The sequence below is a fragment of the Glossina fuscipes genome, unplaced genomic scaffold (genome assembly GCF_014805625.2).
Source record: "Glossina fuscipes isolate IAEA_lab_2018 unplaced genomic scaffold, Yale_Gfus_2 174, whole genome shotgun sequence".
In the NCBI taxonomy this organism is placed as follows: domain Eukaryota; kingdom Metazoa; phylum Arthropoda; class Insecta; order Diptera; family Glossinidae; genus Glossina; species Glossina fuscipes.
The window spans coordinates 160,589-179,747 of NW_023998517.1; the positions used below are offsets into that span (position 1 = coordinate 160,589).

General features: G+C 34.0%; 2 protein-coding genes across 6 annotated transcripts in view; one reads left to right on the plus strand and one right to left on the minus strand.

The window, feature by feature from the left end:
* LOC119641715 overlaps window positions 1-19,159 on the plus strand; it is a 96,268-nt gene that overhangs the window by 50,226 nt on the left and 26,883 nt on the right. For all 5 annotated transcript variants that reach the window (XR_005247878.1, XR_005247879.1, XM_038040527.1 and 2 more), the window contains 5 exons: window positions 9,320-9,429; window positions 14,056-14,151; window positions 14,271-14,406; window positions 14,600-14,736; window positions 17,731-17,998. Coding sequence is in view for 3 of the 5 variants with exons in the window: in XM_038040527.1 (XP_037896455.1) it covers window positions 9,320-9,429; window positions 14,056-14,151; window positions 14,271-14,406; window positions 14,600-14,736; window positions 17,731-17,998 (747 nt within the window). In the remaining 2 variants the exon portion in view is untranslated. The remainder of the gene's footprint in view (window positions 1-9,319; window positions 9,430-14,055; window positions 14,152-14,270; window positions 14,407-14,599; window positions 14,737-17,730; window positions 17,999-19,159) is intronic.
* LOC119641713 (protein lap4) overlaps window positions 9,429-19,159 on the minus strand; it is a 309,554-nt gene continuing 299,823 nt past the window's right edge. Inside the window, exon 33 of the transcript XR_005247877.1 lies at window positions 9,429-9,535. The gene's annotated coding sequence lies outside the window, so the exon portion shown is untranslated. The remainder of the gene's footprint in view (window positions 9,536-19,159) is intronic.

Below are 19,159 nucleotides of genomic sequence, written 5' to 3' on the forward strand. Positions count from 1 at the left end.
GCGTATTAAGCTGCAACTAAATCCCAAGATTCTTCTCGGCTCCTTGCCCTACCACGAATATTAAACAACCACGACGCTTGCCTTCTGCCCATGCCTCTACGCCATTCGATGAGGGCTTTAAGGACTATTAAGTGCAGAAGTTTATGATTTCCTTCATGTACCATGTGTTCAGAATACGCTGCGTTTCGTCTTTTAATACTATTTCGTTGCTCACGCTCATAGTTTATTACCTTCAGGATTTTAACATCGGATAAGCGTCCCGTTCACGATATTTTTGAAATTCTACAGTAACATCACATCTCGGAGGCTTTTAATCTGTTTCTTGCAGTGATTTTAAATATCCCTGATCGTAGCCGATAGACTCATCTACAGGCTTGTTTTGCCATTTCGCTTACGATGATCCAGCCATTTTTATTCTTCCTTTTACTTCCACGTCGTCGTCCCAGTCTTCGTGCAATATGGATCCAAGATATACAAACTTGAAAACTCTTTCGATATTTTGGCTGGCAACTGATAGAATGGGCTTTGCATACGGAGTTTTCACTCAACTTCGATCATAAACTTGGTTTTCCTGATATTTTATTTTACACCAATGTTGAGACTTTGATCATTTACAGCTTGAAACATTGTCCTCAGATTCTGCCCGTTGACCTTAACCCTTGCTTCGATGGGTTGAATAGCTTGTTAAAAGAAGTTTATGATAACAAAGTTATGAATTCGTACGATACCTTTTTGTCTCCGGAATGTTTCTGGTTTACAAAAACAAAGTTAATATATTCATAGTGCTCGAAAAGGCAAAATTATTCATTAAACGATTTCACTCATCTTTGAAAAGCTCAATGTTAAGCTTAAAATTTCTGCTTTGCGCTCTCAATTACTTTTGGAGTCTTGAACAGCATTTATACAGCAATAATATCTTGCACTCCGATAGCCAACCGATCTTTTTCTCTGCTCGTAGTTAATGTGTCAAAAATATTCAAGTTGGAAATATGATGAAACATATCGTCAGTCAACCTATTACTTGCAAATAAATAAAGGTTTTCCGTTTAGTATTATTGAGATATTCAGTGTATACAGACGCTAATCATTAGTTTGTGTGATAGTCGTTTTCCCACTTTTTGGATCTTTTCCATTGCATGTAAGCGTCTAGAAACAATTGCCATAGCGATGTTATTATTCCATTCCCTTTCCTTCTTTCCAGTCAAAATGGAAAATTCTTTCTCCTTTTAATCTGCTGCAGTGATTTCCCCCTTAAGTTATGAAAACTGCAAGAAACGTACGTTTGACTGCTTTGTGACACCTCTGTGATATTGCTTAGAATACGGATGTGAAAGGCGGCTCAGTTTTTTTCTTTCTCAGTTCAGCTCCCTTATCAATGGATGACCATTTACTTAAGTGTTATCTTAAAATTTAAGATATGGCCTTCTTTACCCCCCCTTGGAAACTTTGCCCTTCGATATCTCTTGCTTTACAAGGTTATCATGAATTCTATACGTGCATGAAAAGTATAAAGATTCGCAAAGCAATGTATAAAAGGAGTCGAAAAATTTCTGCATAGATTTAATGCGATGAAAATACCTATGTTTAGAATAAGGAAAAGAATTCGACAGTTCCTTAGTGAAATGTTCGTAAGCATATTAAAAAATATACGAATTTAATATTCATTGCGACGCTTATGCGAGTAACAAGTGTCATGTTCTACAGTTGCCTTCAGTACTCTAATTGGCTGTTATTTTAGCAGAGTCATACCTGTTTTACTTAATTTTTACAACGAAATTTTAATTTTTGTATTTTGAAAGCAATTTCGGTTCATTTAATTTTCCTTTTCGTTCTTTATGGTTAAGTAGGTCTCTCTCTCTCTCTCTCTATCTATCTCTATATCTTTCTCTCCGTTCAAAGTTCATGCAAATTCATATCAAATTTATTTAAATTTTAATTTCACAAATCTTTTACTTCTCCATTTTCACATGACCTTGTTCCAGCGAAAGCCCATTCTTCCTTTTACTAACTAGTCAACGTTTGCACAAAACATGTTATACTTCTATAAGTAACTAAGTTACTCGTTGGTAATTGTATTTATTTTTTTTTACACCTACCACATGTTGCCAGCAAGGATAGCAAAAAAAATGTATATGCATTACATTAAAATTATGATTACATCACGCTCTGTTTGATACGATAAAATATATGATAAAAATGGTTCTTCTTTTCAAAATTTTATAAAAAAAAATTGTTTCGCTTTTATAAAATCCGTTATTTTGCTCCTTTTTATAACGTATCATTTTTATACCCTATACTAGTTGTGGTGCAAGTTTGTGCGGATGCATGCAACATCCACAAGGATTTGACATAAGCCAGCTTTTGTTATGTCGATCGAATCTGAACCACTTTCTGAATCAATCTAAGCTTGTCTGTCGGTCTGTCCATAGTAGTAGTCTCGTGTTTAATCTACAATTTTTCAGATATTCTGATGAGATTTGGTACACCGACATGTTTTGATCCAACGGCAAATGGTATTGAAAATAGATCGGATCAGATAACTTTTTCGACCATAAGGCCTCATTTGAATAACCAGCGCATAAAGCAAAATATTTAATTGTGAGTCGTGCATTGCTATAGCGTTCAACTGTTCTTACCTAAAGCCTACGCATTTCAAGCAATTCATTATTTAAATATGTGTGTGTGTGTGTGTGTGTGTGCAGTTTGTAATTTCAAAAAAGCGAAAATATCAAACACATAATCATAAGGTATTGTTTTCCCTCTTCTCGTAACAATGAATTGTCAGGTTTCCGGTCCATTAATTTAACTCGAAATATTTTTAATTATAGGCTTGTTTTCCTTGACGCTTGCATATCAAGCTTTAATACTTTTGTTGTTTCAGTAATCAGTTGTTTGCTTATGGCAACGTATATGTTAACCTTGCTCTTTCATTCTTTGTAGGATCAATTACTTTATTTGCACAGTGCAAGCGTAATAATCTTAAGTGATATTCTAAAGTACTCTTTAGTAATATTTCAGATTTTTAATCAATCTATCTACGTACATTTTCATGAGTGAATATCAAAAATGTGTGTGGCTGTGCTCTGATGAGCAATATTATTGGCTTGTTCGGAATATAATTTCGTTTTTTTGATCAAGAAGATAAAACGCAAATAATGACTTTTCACCTTGTCATGAAAGTTCGAAAATTTACGAGTTGGTTTTGGTCTGTCTGTAGCAGCTGGGCAGCTGAGAATCGCGGCTACGAAGCCGATATTCACGGATTCTAATCTCATTGCCGTGTAACCGTACTTGACCGTAGCGACTAATCAGTCTGTGAAGGCATAATTGGGCATACATCCCCTGGACGGCGACCTCTTCGTAACTCTCTGGTTATTAAAAAAACGGAAGACTCCGATGTTAGTTAAAATAACTTGACTACAACTTTGTAACGTGAATATACTCTCTCCCTCTCCATAAACTGTTCCTAGGCTTGTTTAAGGCATTTTATTACTGGCCTAGTCGTCGACTATGTCTCTAACGTAGCAATAAAATGTTGGTGTAGTTACAAGTTGATTTCATTTTCCTTTTCATCAACATTTTTCCATTAGCAAGATGCAGCAACAAGCGCTAACTTAATTAATTTACTTAAATATCGAAGGGATGAGGAGCTATTAAAAACTGCATACCTTAATGAAAGTTCAGAGCAAATATTAAACAAAAAAAAAAAAAAAAAGGAAGAAAAACAAAAAAATGAACCGCGGAAAGCATTCGGTCTGCTGTTGCAGTAAGCAAAGTGATTTATAAATATATGTATGGTTGATTTATTATGGTCGCCAATTGTACGTTGTCTCGATATTGGAAAATCGTTAATTTCCGTTCATAAAAATTTATCGTCTATTCACCTTTCCCTTTTACGGATGTCAATGGTAAAGAGCGCCTACAGTTTGTCTCTGAAATTAAATAACGACACGACGTTAAAAATGAAATTAAAACAATCAAAAGCTCGTCTGAATACCGAATAACATACTACTGAGGTTTTGATGATGTTTACTCTATTGTTATTGCCGTTGTTGTTTTATTGTTGTTTTTATTGCTGTAAAATGAGTTGTAATTGAAAGTCGAAAAGAAGGAAGGAAGGAAAATGAGAGACAAAAATAAAAATAATAACAATTATAGGTTTTTATGTGTCACGGTTTTCCGTATGTGTTTGCGTACGGTGTCATGCTCGTACATGCTACACAGTCGACCATCACTTTGACAATTTGGACTTTTGCCAATAGCATGACACAACTGCCAACATGTTTTAATGAATAAAATGTGATGGGTGATAATGCAGAGAATACGAGGGAGAGAGAATGACAAAAGCCGTCAAAATAATTGCAATTGGGTTTAATTTCGCTCGCTAACATGCCTCCAATTAATGCAACAACTTGCCTGACATGATAATAAACACAATAATACGATTTACAAGTAAATAACTACAACTTGTTGTTGTTTGTTGCCTTTGTGTGGTAAGAATGACGATGATGCCTGCAATGATGATTGTCTGGTATGTTGTTCTATTGTGTATGTGTTATATAGTTTTGCAACAAGTTGACATGCGGTTACAATTTTATTCACATAATTTCTTTTATTATTTATTCCTTGAATATTTTCTTTCTTGCTTCTCTTTCGTTTCATTTCTTTTTCATTTTTTTTTTATTTTTTTTTTATTACACTTTCGTGCATGTTGTTTACAATTTGCTCGAAGGAACTTTCATTATCTTTTACAAACATTTTTCCTTATACCCTATGACACATTGTCCTCATCAAGACGTACAGAGTAAACACGAACGTCTTCTTTACTTGTTCACTTTTATTTGTTTATTGTTATTGTTAGCATTAGTGTTATGCATGCCTGATGACGACATAATTATGCAAATAAATAAATTTACGATATTTTCTATTAGAGCATGACAGCCCAAACTTATTAATTTATTTTCGTTAACATTTTCAATTTCATTTTTGTTAGCGAAGATTCTTCCATTCAAATTACTTAAATAAATTAAAATATGAAATTAATTAAATAAATTTCTTGTCCATTTTCTTATGCAAACTTTCATTGATTTTGCATAGCTGTACTAATGGTTTTAATAAATAATTAAATAAAATATGATTTGATATGACTTCAATATTAAACTCATGTTCTATCGACATATTTAGTTAACTTGATCTAACTGAATTTAAATGAAAAGCGCGACGAAAGCGGATAATTTAAGAGATTGTGCGTTTAACAGATCGCGATAGTAATTCTTCCTCTATATCTCATTTTCCAACGCGCCTCCCCCTTGCTCTGTGTGTCTGCGTCTCACTGTTCTTTTTTACACTCTTTCTGAAGAAACACAGCTCTCGCGGTGAAGAAGTCAACGACAGGCTTGACCGACCACGGTAGTACACGTTGATCATTATCATAAATCTGTATATACTTTTGTTCACTTAACAACCCCGTAAGATAAATTTTCCTTAAAGCAAACCAGATATAAGAGGATTATTTTGGACTTAAGAAACAGTCGCTGTGCACAGTGGCTGATATGTTTTTGCGAACTTTGAATAAGTTAATAAGGACTTGCAATTGCTAAAAATGTTTCCCGCTTCCCGCTTTGTAGACATGAGCTAACACGCTACGGGTGCTATGACCTTATTCAGATGTCTGATGTCAGATGTCATGGCGCCTGCTAAATTGACGAGCTTCCCCCCTTGGATTTCTTCTTAATGCTTCTTGTCTAATGCATGTAGCACCAGCGTTGTCCAACGATGCGTTTCCGATGCAGCCGTTCTCGTTACACTCTACAGGAATTGTATGCATTTTGTAAGCAGTTAATTTTAGTTAGGTATTTTTTCTAGATGAAATCTATAATATGAAGAATATTGGATTAATTGCTTCGTCTGTGCAATGTCAGTTCTTTCCCCAAATTTTTTTTAAGCCGATCTTGTTCGGTCAATGATACCTTGGGATATGATAAAATCACTCGACATTTTACACATTTTGGTAAAAAATTATTGGGATCTTCACGGTATATCGGTATATGCATCCTCCATTAATTCGAGACGGTGCACACTGTATATCGTTTAATAACTGACAAGCTTAACAGGGGGAACAATTAAATTGCTCTCAAAGTATCGTGGTTGCCCCTTTTCTTACCGAAAAGCTGTTATGTTAATGGTTCGGTGCCGGTAAATAGCACAGTACCAAGGATGCCTGCTTCGAAATTTAGTTCGCATCACTGTATTGGAGAGGAAAGGATGATTGATTTTTGAAATGATCAAAGAGTCGCATTGACTGCCTGTGTATAGGAAAGCACGCTAGTTTTCCTATTTATCCGTGCACCGACCTTTGATTAAGAAATTCTAATAGTAATATGCTTAAAAGTATAAAGAAAAGTCGCATAAATTGCGATCTTTGATCTTTAACGAATAAAGTTTCCTACGCACATACTTGTGAACGGGAATTTAAAGTTCACGAATTGAGTCCTTAAAAAAAATAAATAAAATAGTATTTAAGTCACTTCTCATTACTTCCAATTTTTTATTTTTTTTTTGTTTTTTTTGGAAATGTTTTTTGAGCAAAGTTTTTAACCAACAATTTTTGGTTTTATATTTAGGGTAAACTTAACCATTAAATTAACACGAAATGTGTTTTTTTTTTTTCGTAGGAATGCTTGTGCGGAAATTTCCTGTATACGCACAGAAAAAATACCTGTGGCAAGTAGATAGAAGATGGCGTGGAAGGTGGTGAAAACAAGGAATATCGATTGGTTTTATATAAAAGTTCTACGGAAACTAATACAGAATTGGAGCAAAGAATTTAATGTGAAATACTCTAATAGAAGTTAGTTTACCAATAGTTTTTTTTTTTCACTATATATTTAGAATATTTGTCTTACCGTTTTCTCGCTTCGCTTTACCTGATATAGAAGTTTAATGTGCTCATATTTAGTAAACTTATAAAGTTTTTGATTAATGCAGAACTAACTATTCACGTTTGCTTGAACACTAAAGGAATATATTTTTGTTTTTTTAGAGAATTATGACTTTCATAATATAAATTAAGTGTGCGTTTCTATGAGTATTGTTATGCATCGAATATCAAAAGGGAAATAATAGATACCCTACAGCGCTATGCTTAATGCAGTCATTCATACAAAGGCATTCCAAGATAAAGCGTTGTATGAGAAAGTATCCCGATCCAAATCATGATCAATGGCGTTCGTCCTTGGAACAAAGTACGTGGGTTCACCAAGGTTCAAGAGCGCATGACAAAATTTGTTAGCCGTAGATGAAACACGAGGGCACATAAACCGACATCAGACGACAAGTTTAGATTGATTCTGAATCGATCGTTATAATGGAGGGTCAAGTGACCTGAGGAACTATCGTTCTCAAAAAAATTTTAAACAGAGAGAAATTTTTTTCAGTTTTGTGCCCTATAGGGATACCAATTGCTTTATAGTATATATGAAGAATTCAAAACTTTTCAAGAGCTGTGGCTATGTTCCCTACGAAGACGGATCCTTTTTTATTGACGATCAATCCTTTATCGATTAACAACCAAACAACAAATTATGAAAACATTTAAAAATTCGTGCAATTTGCAAAGTTAGCTAAATTTAACAGAAACATTGCATTTGAGTGCAACCAAGATTTTATTAATTCCAACCACAGAGAGAGAGGGAAAGGAAAGCTTTTGTAAACATTTTACAAAAAATTGACCTCATGTCCTAAATTTGCTCATTAGACAATTTTACGAACTTTTTTTTTCAAGTATTTCATACCTTCTCTTTCTTAACTTCCTTATCATCGTAGATAGCTTAAGATATTTACCTGCTTTGCTTTTGCTATTTCAAGACTGAAGACAATGAAATTGCATTTTTCAGAAAATTAAGAATTTTAGAAAATTTTGCTTGAGTTCTTACTCAATATTATCCGACGTGAATGAATCTATCTTTTATTTGCTCTTAAACTTTCATAGTTGAGCCTTGTCTATAAACAGGTTTTATAAAACCTAAAAACGAACCAAATCAACATAATTATGTAAGTGTAAGTGCTAAGTGAACTGATCTATTCTGCGGGAAGGGAACTTATATACCAGAAAAGACTTTTTAAAAACAAGTTTATTTCTTGATGTTAAAAAATATTCTTACTATCGCTACGAGCAATACCGCAGTCCCCTAGTAGAAGTTCTAAGTCAAACTTCTTCTCTATCCGTTTGTCCTGTTGTGCCTTTTTTCACTGTTACGAAGCGGCAAGTTTTTTTGTAGAATGAAGAATCCGAGATATATACTCTAGATTTATGGGATGAATGGGTTTGATAAGTCCGCACGCAAGCTTCTATGATGATAAATATGCGAAATAAATCTTTCCACGATAAAGTTGTACTTGTCTCCCCAACTATCTTTTAAAAATATGATAATAAAAAAATATTTTTACTAGTTTACCGAGTCTTAGGTCGAGCTTGCTTTTTCGTCCGTTCGTCCTACTGGAGTTTTTTTTGATTTTTCAAAGTTGGAAAACTTTATATTAGAAAGCAAAACTCGAGATGTACATTCTTGATTTAATTTAAAATACTTTTATTAGGGGACTAGACTTAATAAGTCTGCCCGTAGTTAGCCGAGATGAGAAAAATTAAGAAAACATATATCCATAGCACCGATATATCCATAGTCTCTCCAAATACCTTTGAAAAATGTCACTTTTTAAATTCAATGTAAACCTTCAGGACTACCTATCCTGAACTCTATAAGATAAAAGCTAAGGATGCAACTTATTAAGAAAAAAAAAGTAAGAAAGTGAAGAGAAAAAAAATTTTTATATATAACATAATGTGGTTCTTAACTTCTTAATTATACGCAATTTTACAGACAGTTGAACACATTGGTTGTTAATGTTTCATGGCATCGGAAGAAAGCGATTTCTTTAACACTTTGACTTTGCCTCTTTTTTCTTTTAATTATTTGTAGTGTTTCAATTCAGTTAACTCCCTTGTGTAGCCGATTCGCAGCTTTGCCGTTGCTGTTGGCGATGTCGTAGTTTTCGAGTTTTTCCAAGGTTACCCTTTTGGTTTATTTTAATTTAATTTGCTGTGGTTTATCATTCTTATTTATGACCTAGAAAATGTCATTCTCTCCCGGATGCGACATTTACGTTAGTACAAAGTTGTTTTTTTTTTGTTATTTCAGCTTGAAAAATCCGTTCTTATCAGTGGTTGGTTGGTTATATTTACTTTTCCGTTTTTAATTCTTCTTCTTTCCTTTACAACATTTTGATGATTTTTTTCGTCTATTTGTTTTTCTTAATACAGATGGTCACACAGATGCAGAAGTGCAACTAAGAGTACCCAGATATGTAGAACGTGGTAGCAGTGCTACGTTGGAATGCATACATGACGTAGAACCCATCGTATTGTTTAAGGTGAGTTGTTGCAAAATTTTTTATTTTTCCTAAGCTCATTCTCAACACATGATGTAGCCTTTGCAGAGCTATTCTAAAAGAAGTAAGAAAATCCATCATCGTTGTCCTAAAAAAGACAACAACAAAAGCAAAACAAGCAGATTATTATATGCTATAATATTGGATGGATGAGCACGGATGATTTTTCGCTTTTCAGCATAAAAATGAAAGTTTGTATGGAATATGTGTTGTACTTAATGAGTAAAAAACATCAAACGCGTCAAGTAAAGGTGTTCACAGTTTTTGTTGCATAGATGTGGTGTTTGATCGATTTGGATCAACTCCGAAATCTTCCGCAAATTCACACTCAATATCGTAAGTTTTGCGAACGGGACAATGTTTGTCGTATATATTACGGAGTTGGGCAGACGAATAGACGGACGTGCTTAAGTGGATTTCGAATTAAAAACTATCCTAGAATTTATATACACTATGAGATTTTTGAAACTTGCTTTTGGGCTTTATGAAGATATTGAACAACAAATTAAATTCTGATACACTATAATATTGGGTATGCGTGCTTATATTTATGCAGGTACTACAGCATCGACAATAAAATGCGCCTTAAAATTCTTGTAGATTTACCTCCTAAGCCAATTTTTTATTTCTTTTAAAAACAGAGGTGATTCCAGTTTACGTGGCGGCAGTGCCTTTTCAACGAATTGGTCCGTTTTCAATACCAATTTGCCTTCTGGTATTTTTGACAAGTTCGAAGATGATAGCTTGATTTTTGCGGCCGGGACACTGTTTACAACAGACATTACGCAGACACATAGACCGACATGCTTAAGTCGGCTCCAAATTTGATGCTGATTAAAAGTACATATACCTTATGAGGTCTGTGAAGCTTTCCTCTGATCGTTACATGAATATACCCTTCATCCATCGCTGTTGGGTATAATTAGTGATAATGACAGTCAAATGAAAATATTCCTTATATAAATTTCTTCAAATGTAGGTAATGCATGTGTGTATAAATATGCGCGTCAGGGATTTCATATACTTTATATAGTTTCAATCACCATGAGGAGCGAAATTAATTTGAAAATGTTTCTATGCCGGTGATTTCGCTTGTTGCGAACTCAAATGCGGACTTCTTGTAGGGGAAAAAAGTTCTACCGCGAAGTCTTACTAATTATAAAGTAAACTTGAAACTCATCAAGATGCGTTCATTTGTAGAGCTTTTAGCTTAGAACTATGATTTAATAATCGCTTCTTGTCAAGACAATTTACTAATTCCTAATTGCAATCCTAAGACTTGGATCCAATCTAAAACTATATATGAATGTGTAAATATCGTCAACGGTTGTCTACGAAGTGCTCTCAAAACGGGCATTGCTTGAAAGACATACGTCGCGAGACGAGAGAATAAACAAACGGTCTATCGAATGATTTCATCTCCGCGCTTTTTTGGAATCGAATATTTAGCGGAAGGTATGAAGGTATTGCATGTGGCAAAGTTGTAGATAATGGACTTTAGAAAGATCCAAGTTTCCTTATATTGATCGATGCAGATCAATTTACGCCTGTCTGTCTACATGTCAGTTTGTCCACCTCATTCGTATCCAGGTATACCTGATTAATGAAATTTGCTATACTGTTACGTCTCAGCGTAAAGTCATGCCTTATTCAAAGAGGGTTGGATCGGAAGGGCATTGCCCTTATAAAACTCGACTTAAAAAGTCATCATATGATAAAAAATCGCTTTCTCGATAAAGATCAGTGAAAAAAAACTGTTTCAGCACATTAGAGAATGTCGAAAACCTTGGAAAGAATGGGACGATTTATTGACTTCTCTCCCATATACAAGTTCTACAGAAAAAGGTGAGCTACTAAAGGTACTTAACCCAAATTTTAGGCACATCACTATACAAATTGGTCTGATAGAGTGATTCGGCAGATAAATTACTTGCGGATCCCCTAGCATATAATAATTCTCTTTGTGGCAACAAAGAGTGATTTTTTCTTATTATACACTGAAAATAGTATCGCATAGTCAGCTTTAAGCTCTTAAACTTAAATCGCTTGGAATGATAATATGCGAACAACATTTTTTTGCCAGGTAACGCTTAAGCACCTGTGACTTTAAATGCTTTCGTTGGGACACCTCCCGACAATTTACTTTGCACTTATATAGACAAGTGCGATCCATAAATTAGTATTTATAGGTGACTGTAACTTTTACCATTTAGTGTAAATGTATGTGATTACCTCAGCAAACGAAAGTGAAAAAAGGTGTTTGAACACGAACAGCTGTGGTTATGTTCGAATGTAGTCATTATCTAATAAATAATTCAAACAGCAATGAAACTTAAAGAAGCACTCAGAAGTACGGTGTGGCATTTTTCCACGCATTATTTATGAAATTCTTTCCTCAATATTCTGAATATTAAAGATTCGATAACGAACAATATCGTTGTTCATCCCTCTCCCATTCTCTCCCTCCCTCTTAAGTATTATCTTTTTAAACGTTTTTTTTTTTATTCTCTTGCTTTTGAAATTTGTCTGTCACACACAGAAATGTGGTTAAATAATATATTGTTGTTGGTGTTCTTGCTTTTGTCAATTTAATCAATAGAATGGTTTTGTTTATATCGAAGGAGGTGTGCAATACGAAATGAAAATCTAATAATCTGAAATATGTTGTAATTGAGTTCCTTCCACAGACAGCTGACATGAAAATGTCAATCATTGGCTTTGTATAAACAAATATAAATTTTGTACCTTTTATATATGTTGTCAATTTGTTGAAATGCGTTCAGTCTTGGACTTCGAGCACAAACACACAAAACAAAAAGTATATATATATATAATAATAGTTTTTACGATATCAATTTTCGTCATCCTTTTGTTCTGAATTAATTCCTATTTCACATTGAAATAAACCATGGGATGTGGTTTCGTTTCATTCATTAGGATGACAAGTTTCATTAGAACAGATATAACCTGCCAATGCGCAATTGCGTTTGTATCAAAATTTACTTTTCCTATTTAAATTAATGGCGTGGAGAATTCATCAATATAACCGAAAAGTGAAGATATTAAAATTTTAGGAACCCTATCGGAACTGCAAATGAGACCATATTGCGTTTAAGATGAACGCTTGTTAGTCCTTCTTAATAGAGGGGATTTAGGAGGTAGCCATTACCAGTACTATTAGGTTGGCTAGAAATAAATCTCTTGTTGATCTGTTCGCACCCCAAACATGCTTTTTAGCATATGAGTGAATAATTTTCGATACTGACATATAGACGTCGTCTATGCCAAAAAGTCGCATTAATGTTAGAAATTAAAGCTTAACCCGTTTGTTCATTTGCTCGCGAATTACAAAGGAAACGTTATACAGAAAAACTCCAAATTTTGTTTGCTCCTGATAACTTGAACAGCATTACAACTATCCTTCTTCCTTGGTAAGACCAGAAAATATCCCTCCATACACTTTGGTTATAAGGATAAACTCAGAGACCACATTTCCCACGTCGTTCATGCTTTTTTCTAATTCTCTGTCCTCGACTATGTAAAAAATTAGAAAAAAATTGACCACATTCTTAGACATGTAAATTTCTATTATTCGGGCAGTAAATGATTACTAGGGAGTCATATAATAAAAGCAAACAAAATACCTTGTAGCTATGTAGTAGACGTAGATCAATTCAGGTTATGATTGTGAATCGATTGGTACAATAAAAGGCGAGTTTATCTTAAGCCCTTCTGCGTATTACATGCGTGCGTACTAACTTAAACACTCTGTACTACAAGTGGTTTAGGGTTTAAAAAGCATCGAAATATTAAAGAACCCGTAGGCTGTATCACTTTTCTTTCTTATTTACGAGATCGGGAGTTGTCTTCTCCAGTTTTTTATATCATTACGTTCAAAATTTCGAAACGCTACTTATGAAGTAAATATTAATCCTAGTGATGCAAATTAGCAACGAACAAATCCCAAGTGAAGAAGCAGTTGTTAGTTAGGGAGATGGTAACAAAAAGACTGCTAGTTTATAAAAGCACTTGCCCATATGTTTAGCCGAGCAGGTAAGATTTGCGAACAGCAAGTCAGTGTTCACGCAGAGGTAAGTCTCTAGCGCGGTACAGTTTACTGCGATCGTGGCGGTGATGAGCGAGCAATAAAGGCATAATACTTAGTGTTTGGGCGAATGCATTGGGCTACGGTCGCCACCTCCCTATCTCTCTCACCTTCCTGACTTCCCGACTCACCATGCTCACCGTATAACCGTCGTCGTGTTATATAAATAGGGAACATCATTGCTCATTAGTCATATTAGAAGCAAAAATAACGAAATCTTACCAACTTTTGAAATTATGTTATGATAATTAGACATTACTAGGATAATGGCGAGAATCGGTCGTGAAATTTATTCTTTGTTCACTTATTGAGCAGCATATCGTATATGAAAATTATTAAGTTGTTTAGGTTCGACGTTTTACTAGAGGGCATATTCACGTAAACGTAAACGCGCTTTCTTCCTGCAACATTTCAATCAATGCGTAGCGAAAGAATCATTTGCACTTGTATGTACACTTGCTTCCTACTTTTTACACCCGTTTCAATGTTTTCTATTTTTTCAGGTGTCTTGGTTTCGAGATGAGGTTAAATTTTTTGAATACGTTAAGGGACGTAAACTGCCGTTCAAAAATTTTACTTTAGATGGCGCTGACATTGACGTAAGTAAATGAAGCGAATGCATATTATGTTAATTATATATATTTTTCCATAATGAAGTGGAAAATTTTCCATACAAACATTGTAAAGTGAATTTAATTGAATAAGTTTTTCATTCTAGTGGGAATATTCTAATGAGTCTCAGGTGACTCTAGCCAATGTCGATTTTAAATTGTCCGGACAATTTCATTGTGAAGTATCGATGACTTCACCATTGTATACAAAAGCATCGAGCGAACATTTAATGAGCGTTTTTTGTAAGTAGTTCTTTAGAAAATATATATATATTTCTTACAACAGATGCATATGCAACACGAAAAAAAAAAAAGAAAAAATGCATTATGTTATTACATTTAGAAGTAATATATTAAAACGGAAATATTTAAAAAGAAATTTATCCACGCATATACATATATTCTATATATATTCTATATATATATATATATACAGTACCGCAAACAGGCCCACCGGTGATTAGGTTTCGCAAACGCAGCCCTGTGGCAATAGGTGAACGTTTATTTGCACTTTGTAATACAACACGTGCACGGCCAGCGCCTCACATAACATGGCTGATAAATGGCAAAAAGGTAGGATCAATAACCAATTTAATTTATTTACCATAAGCTAAATGCAAACACACACACATATATCTATATATATATATATATATATATATGTATATGTAAAAACTATTATCGTTGCATAGAAATAATATTTTACTTTAGAAACGATTACATACTTATATACATTTATACATACATTGAATGACAAGAGGGTGTGATCAAGCGGCTGACTGATAGTATTTGTGATTATTGGCCGCCACCACATTGGTTTCTAATATCCGTTATATAATGTTTCATATCCGTTTAATACATACATATATATATATATATACTAACCACCGCAACCGTCTACGTGTATATGTAGATTATTTGGTCAGGGTTAGCCAATGTGTTTGTACCGTTTATTGCTAACCGTTTATTTATAATGCATTTTAAATTAAGGTCAACACGCGATTTTTCTTTGTTTACACACACACATTCCCATGCACATACCCACTACCACTGCCACTACTACTACTACTACTACTACTACTACTACTAACAACGCTTCATACGTAACATATACGTGTACGCGCGCAGCAATGACTCACAAATATTTAAACTCATTTGCTTGTTGCTCACTGAAGTATTTATGCTATTATTGTTTTCTTTTACCTTTTTTTTTTTTTTTTTTATTTTCCTCAATGCAATTTCATTTCTATCATTTGATACATATGGGTATGTGCGCGCGTGTGTGTGTGTTTAAATGCTTCTGTTTGTTTGCAGTAATATTAAATTTCAGATTAATTCCCCAAAATAACATAAATTTGTAAAACGAATCATTGCATTATTTGGTTAGTAACGATTTTTAAATGCACAGCATCTGTATAACGCGATTTTAAGGCATTCCCTCAACGAACTAAACGAGGTATTCACAACCGTTGTTTACTTCTTCATCCAACGGATTTCAGGAAAGTACAATTACGGATTGATTATTAATGTTGTTCTTTATATTACTTGAAATAACGATCATAAGGTTGCGTAAGAGAAAATGGAATTTACTGTCAATTTTCACTAAAATCAATTGATTAAAATTGATTTGAGTTAGATCTTATAAAAATATAGCTTAGATTTCAAGAGCTCCATCCAGCGAAAGAGCGAAAATCATGTGTTTGTGGTTGGACCTTATAATACAAGTTCCTGATTTTATTACCTTGTCCCTTGAACTTAACACAGATACGCAATTTCTACATATTGGCTCAATATATTGTAATACAAATTTATAGACTTCGTCTACATTTAGTTGGACTTCCCAGTTCTGACAAGTTGGTCGTGAAGACAAACAGACATTTTGTGGCCGGAAATTTATTTGCGATCTTAATATCTCTGTGACCTTGATATAAATTTCTAAGTGTTATCAAAATAAGTAAGACCACTATACTAAGTCACGGCTCACCATTAAATATTCTATATCATCCTACACTTATCCCCCATATATCGACTTTTCAAGACAGGACGTTATATGGCAACTGGTCAAAAAAGTGATCCGATCCGAACCATTTTTCGAGCCATGTACAAAATTTTATCAAAACCTGCGACTTGTTGGTTGAACATGAGATAACAGACAGACAGAAGACAGACAGAGAGACAAGCTTAAAATCTTTCAGAAACTGAGTCTGAATCGATTCGTGTCTTAGATTGGTAGCTAAAATAAGTTTAGATTTAATCAGAAAGAGATTCTGAAAGTGATTCTAAATCGATTGGTATGAAAAAAGGGTAGGCCTCTCTCAAGTCCTTCTGGATGTTGCATACATTCGCATAAACTTAATATGCCCTTGTACCAAAAGTATTGTAGACTTCTTTGTTGACAACTAGAAAGTTGTGGAAGCAACAAAATGAGTCTTAACGTAAGACCTATAAGTCGAGTCTTGTATAAAAGATTCTTTTCCAATTTGTTAGGTTTGACGAGTTCTTTGTAACTGATAGATAGAAAGCCATACTATTACTATTATTAGCATAAACTGTTAAAGCACCAGCATCTCAAGCTGTTTGTTGTCTTCAATGAAAGCTCTACAGCACTTGAAATTTAAGCCCACGACCGTTGCGCTTTTAATCGAGATCGAGATAGAATGTATATGTATATATAGGGTGTAGAAAGAAAATATTTATATAAAGACGTCTCTATATTGCTCGCATTAGTGCTTCCGATAAATATTATGTTTTCGCATATCACTCCAAACGATGATTGGGTTTACCTTCCTATTTTCTGACGCGACTTTTTTTTATTGCGCGGTCGTCAGCAATTGTTAAAAAAAGAAAGTCTTCGTATTATTCTCCGCAGTCTTCTATATATCTTATTATTTTGATTTTTATATTCTGCTTGCGTTTCAATGCATTCGAAACGATCGTTCATATCCCACGACCGTTCATATCCCACGACCAAGAAGAATTCATCGGGAAAGTTTGGATATTTTTTGCTTGGCTTTATTGGTCTAGAACTTTGACTTTTTGCACAATCGATTTGATAAACTAATTGTGCCGTCCATTACGACCGCTGCGTTCGAATTATATAATTTTTCGTGTTTTATATCTGCTTGTAATCATCAACCATATGCTTGCAAAGGAAAGTGAATGCTGGTTAAAGTATATGAAAAATTAAAACATTTATTCCCTCTGACACATACAAATAAATAAGAATAGATTATCAGGAAAATTGAAGCGTTCATTGCGATACGATTGCCTTTGCATATTGTAATTACAACCAACTACCTGTTCCAAAATGGATCAAAAGAAGTAAAGAAAAAAATGTAAAATAAAAATAACGTAAAAAAAGGAAACAACAATAAACAAAACAATTACTGTTGTTCAAAAAAAAAAAAAAAAGTTTAAGCTTTGACATAATGTGTTTGTTTGCATTCGTAATTGAAATTAATTTAATGCAAGTTTTTATCCTGCTTGTTGCAATTAAAATAAACAAATTATTTTTTTTGTGAAATTTATTTCCTTTTTTTTTTTTTTTTTTGATTTATGTGAACAAAGGTGGACGAGAAATATGTACGCACACATCACGTTTATTCGTTGAATGGTAAAACCCATCGTCGCTCACAGCAACAGCAAGAACAAGAGCTGGAAGTGCTGCAAGCGAAACAGAAGAAAGAGCAGATGTCTAAAATGCCTGACTCTCAACCGTTTTACAGTCAGCAGCAGCAACAATACAATCACATATATCAGCTGCCATTTCATTTGCCCCATTTGCTAACCGACCGTTATGACAAAAGTTTGCGTTGGAGCGGCAATCGACCAATGGGTATGTAATGCAATTTAAGGGCACTCTTTGAATATACATATGTTAACACCTTTTTCCTACTTTCATCGATCTACATATGCATACATTTGTGTACTTATGATGATTAGCAAGACAAGACATTTGAATGTATTGTCTTTCCAGTAGTAAAAGTTTTCAACATTCTTAATATGTGCAAAGAAACAAAAGAGAAAGAAAAAAGAAAGTAAAAACCCTATTGTACGCTACACTACACACTACAATTATTCATGTATCGACTTTTCAAAATAAAGCGTTAAAAGGGAAGTTGTCGGAAAACCAGTCCGATCTGAATCATAGTCCATAACGTTCGTCCTTGGGGCGAAACACATTAGTCTACTAAATTTGATTAAATTGTCTGGGCTGTGGATAAACCACAAGAAAACAAGACGGACAGATGGACAGAAAAGCTTAGATATCATAAAACGTACGTCTATCTTAAATCTATTGATATTTGTTGCAAACATACGCAAAAATCTAATACGCCAACAAGCTATGCAGGGTACAACAAACTAATATTAAAATTATATAAGAAAATTGCAATTTTTTTGTGCACTTGTTTCATTTTGCGCCAACAGCTTAGAAGAGAAACATATGTTTCGTTACGACTCCAGCTCGATTTTCCATGGTATTTAGGTAAATAAATATAACGATTGATTTGACTGATCTTGATAGGTCCATAATAATCAAAAAACTAAAAAAACAAAATATTCTATCTACTGTGAATGGACCAAAAGTGCTTATGGATATACAAAGGAGAGCAGGTGCTGTAGTTGTATGTCGTCAATCGTTTGCTGACCAGCACCCTAAACGTCATCCTAAACACGACAGCGAAGAATGCACAGAAACCGAATATTCGACTCCTATAAGTGTTTATATCAATCCTTACATCGATTTCTATATAAACCTTTAAATTAGTAGGAGTAACATTTGAACAGATTAATATTCCTCTGAGTTATTGAAAATTTCACATGCAGGCGAAGAATATTAAAAAAAAAAACGAGATTCGTATTGATTTTCTCTCCCAATTGCTTTGAATGACAGATTTCGTTACTTTTCTTAAGTAAAATTTGGAATTTGGAGATAAGGGTTTCCTTTGGCAGCCGTCTTCGTCTCGGTGTGAAGTTTAAACTCACATGGTCGTAG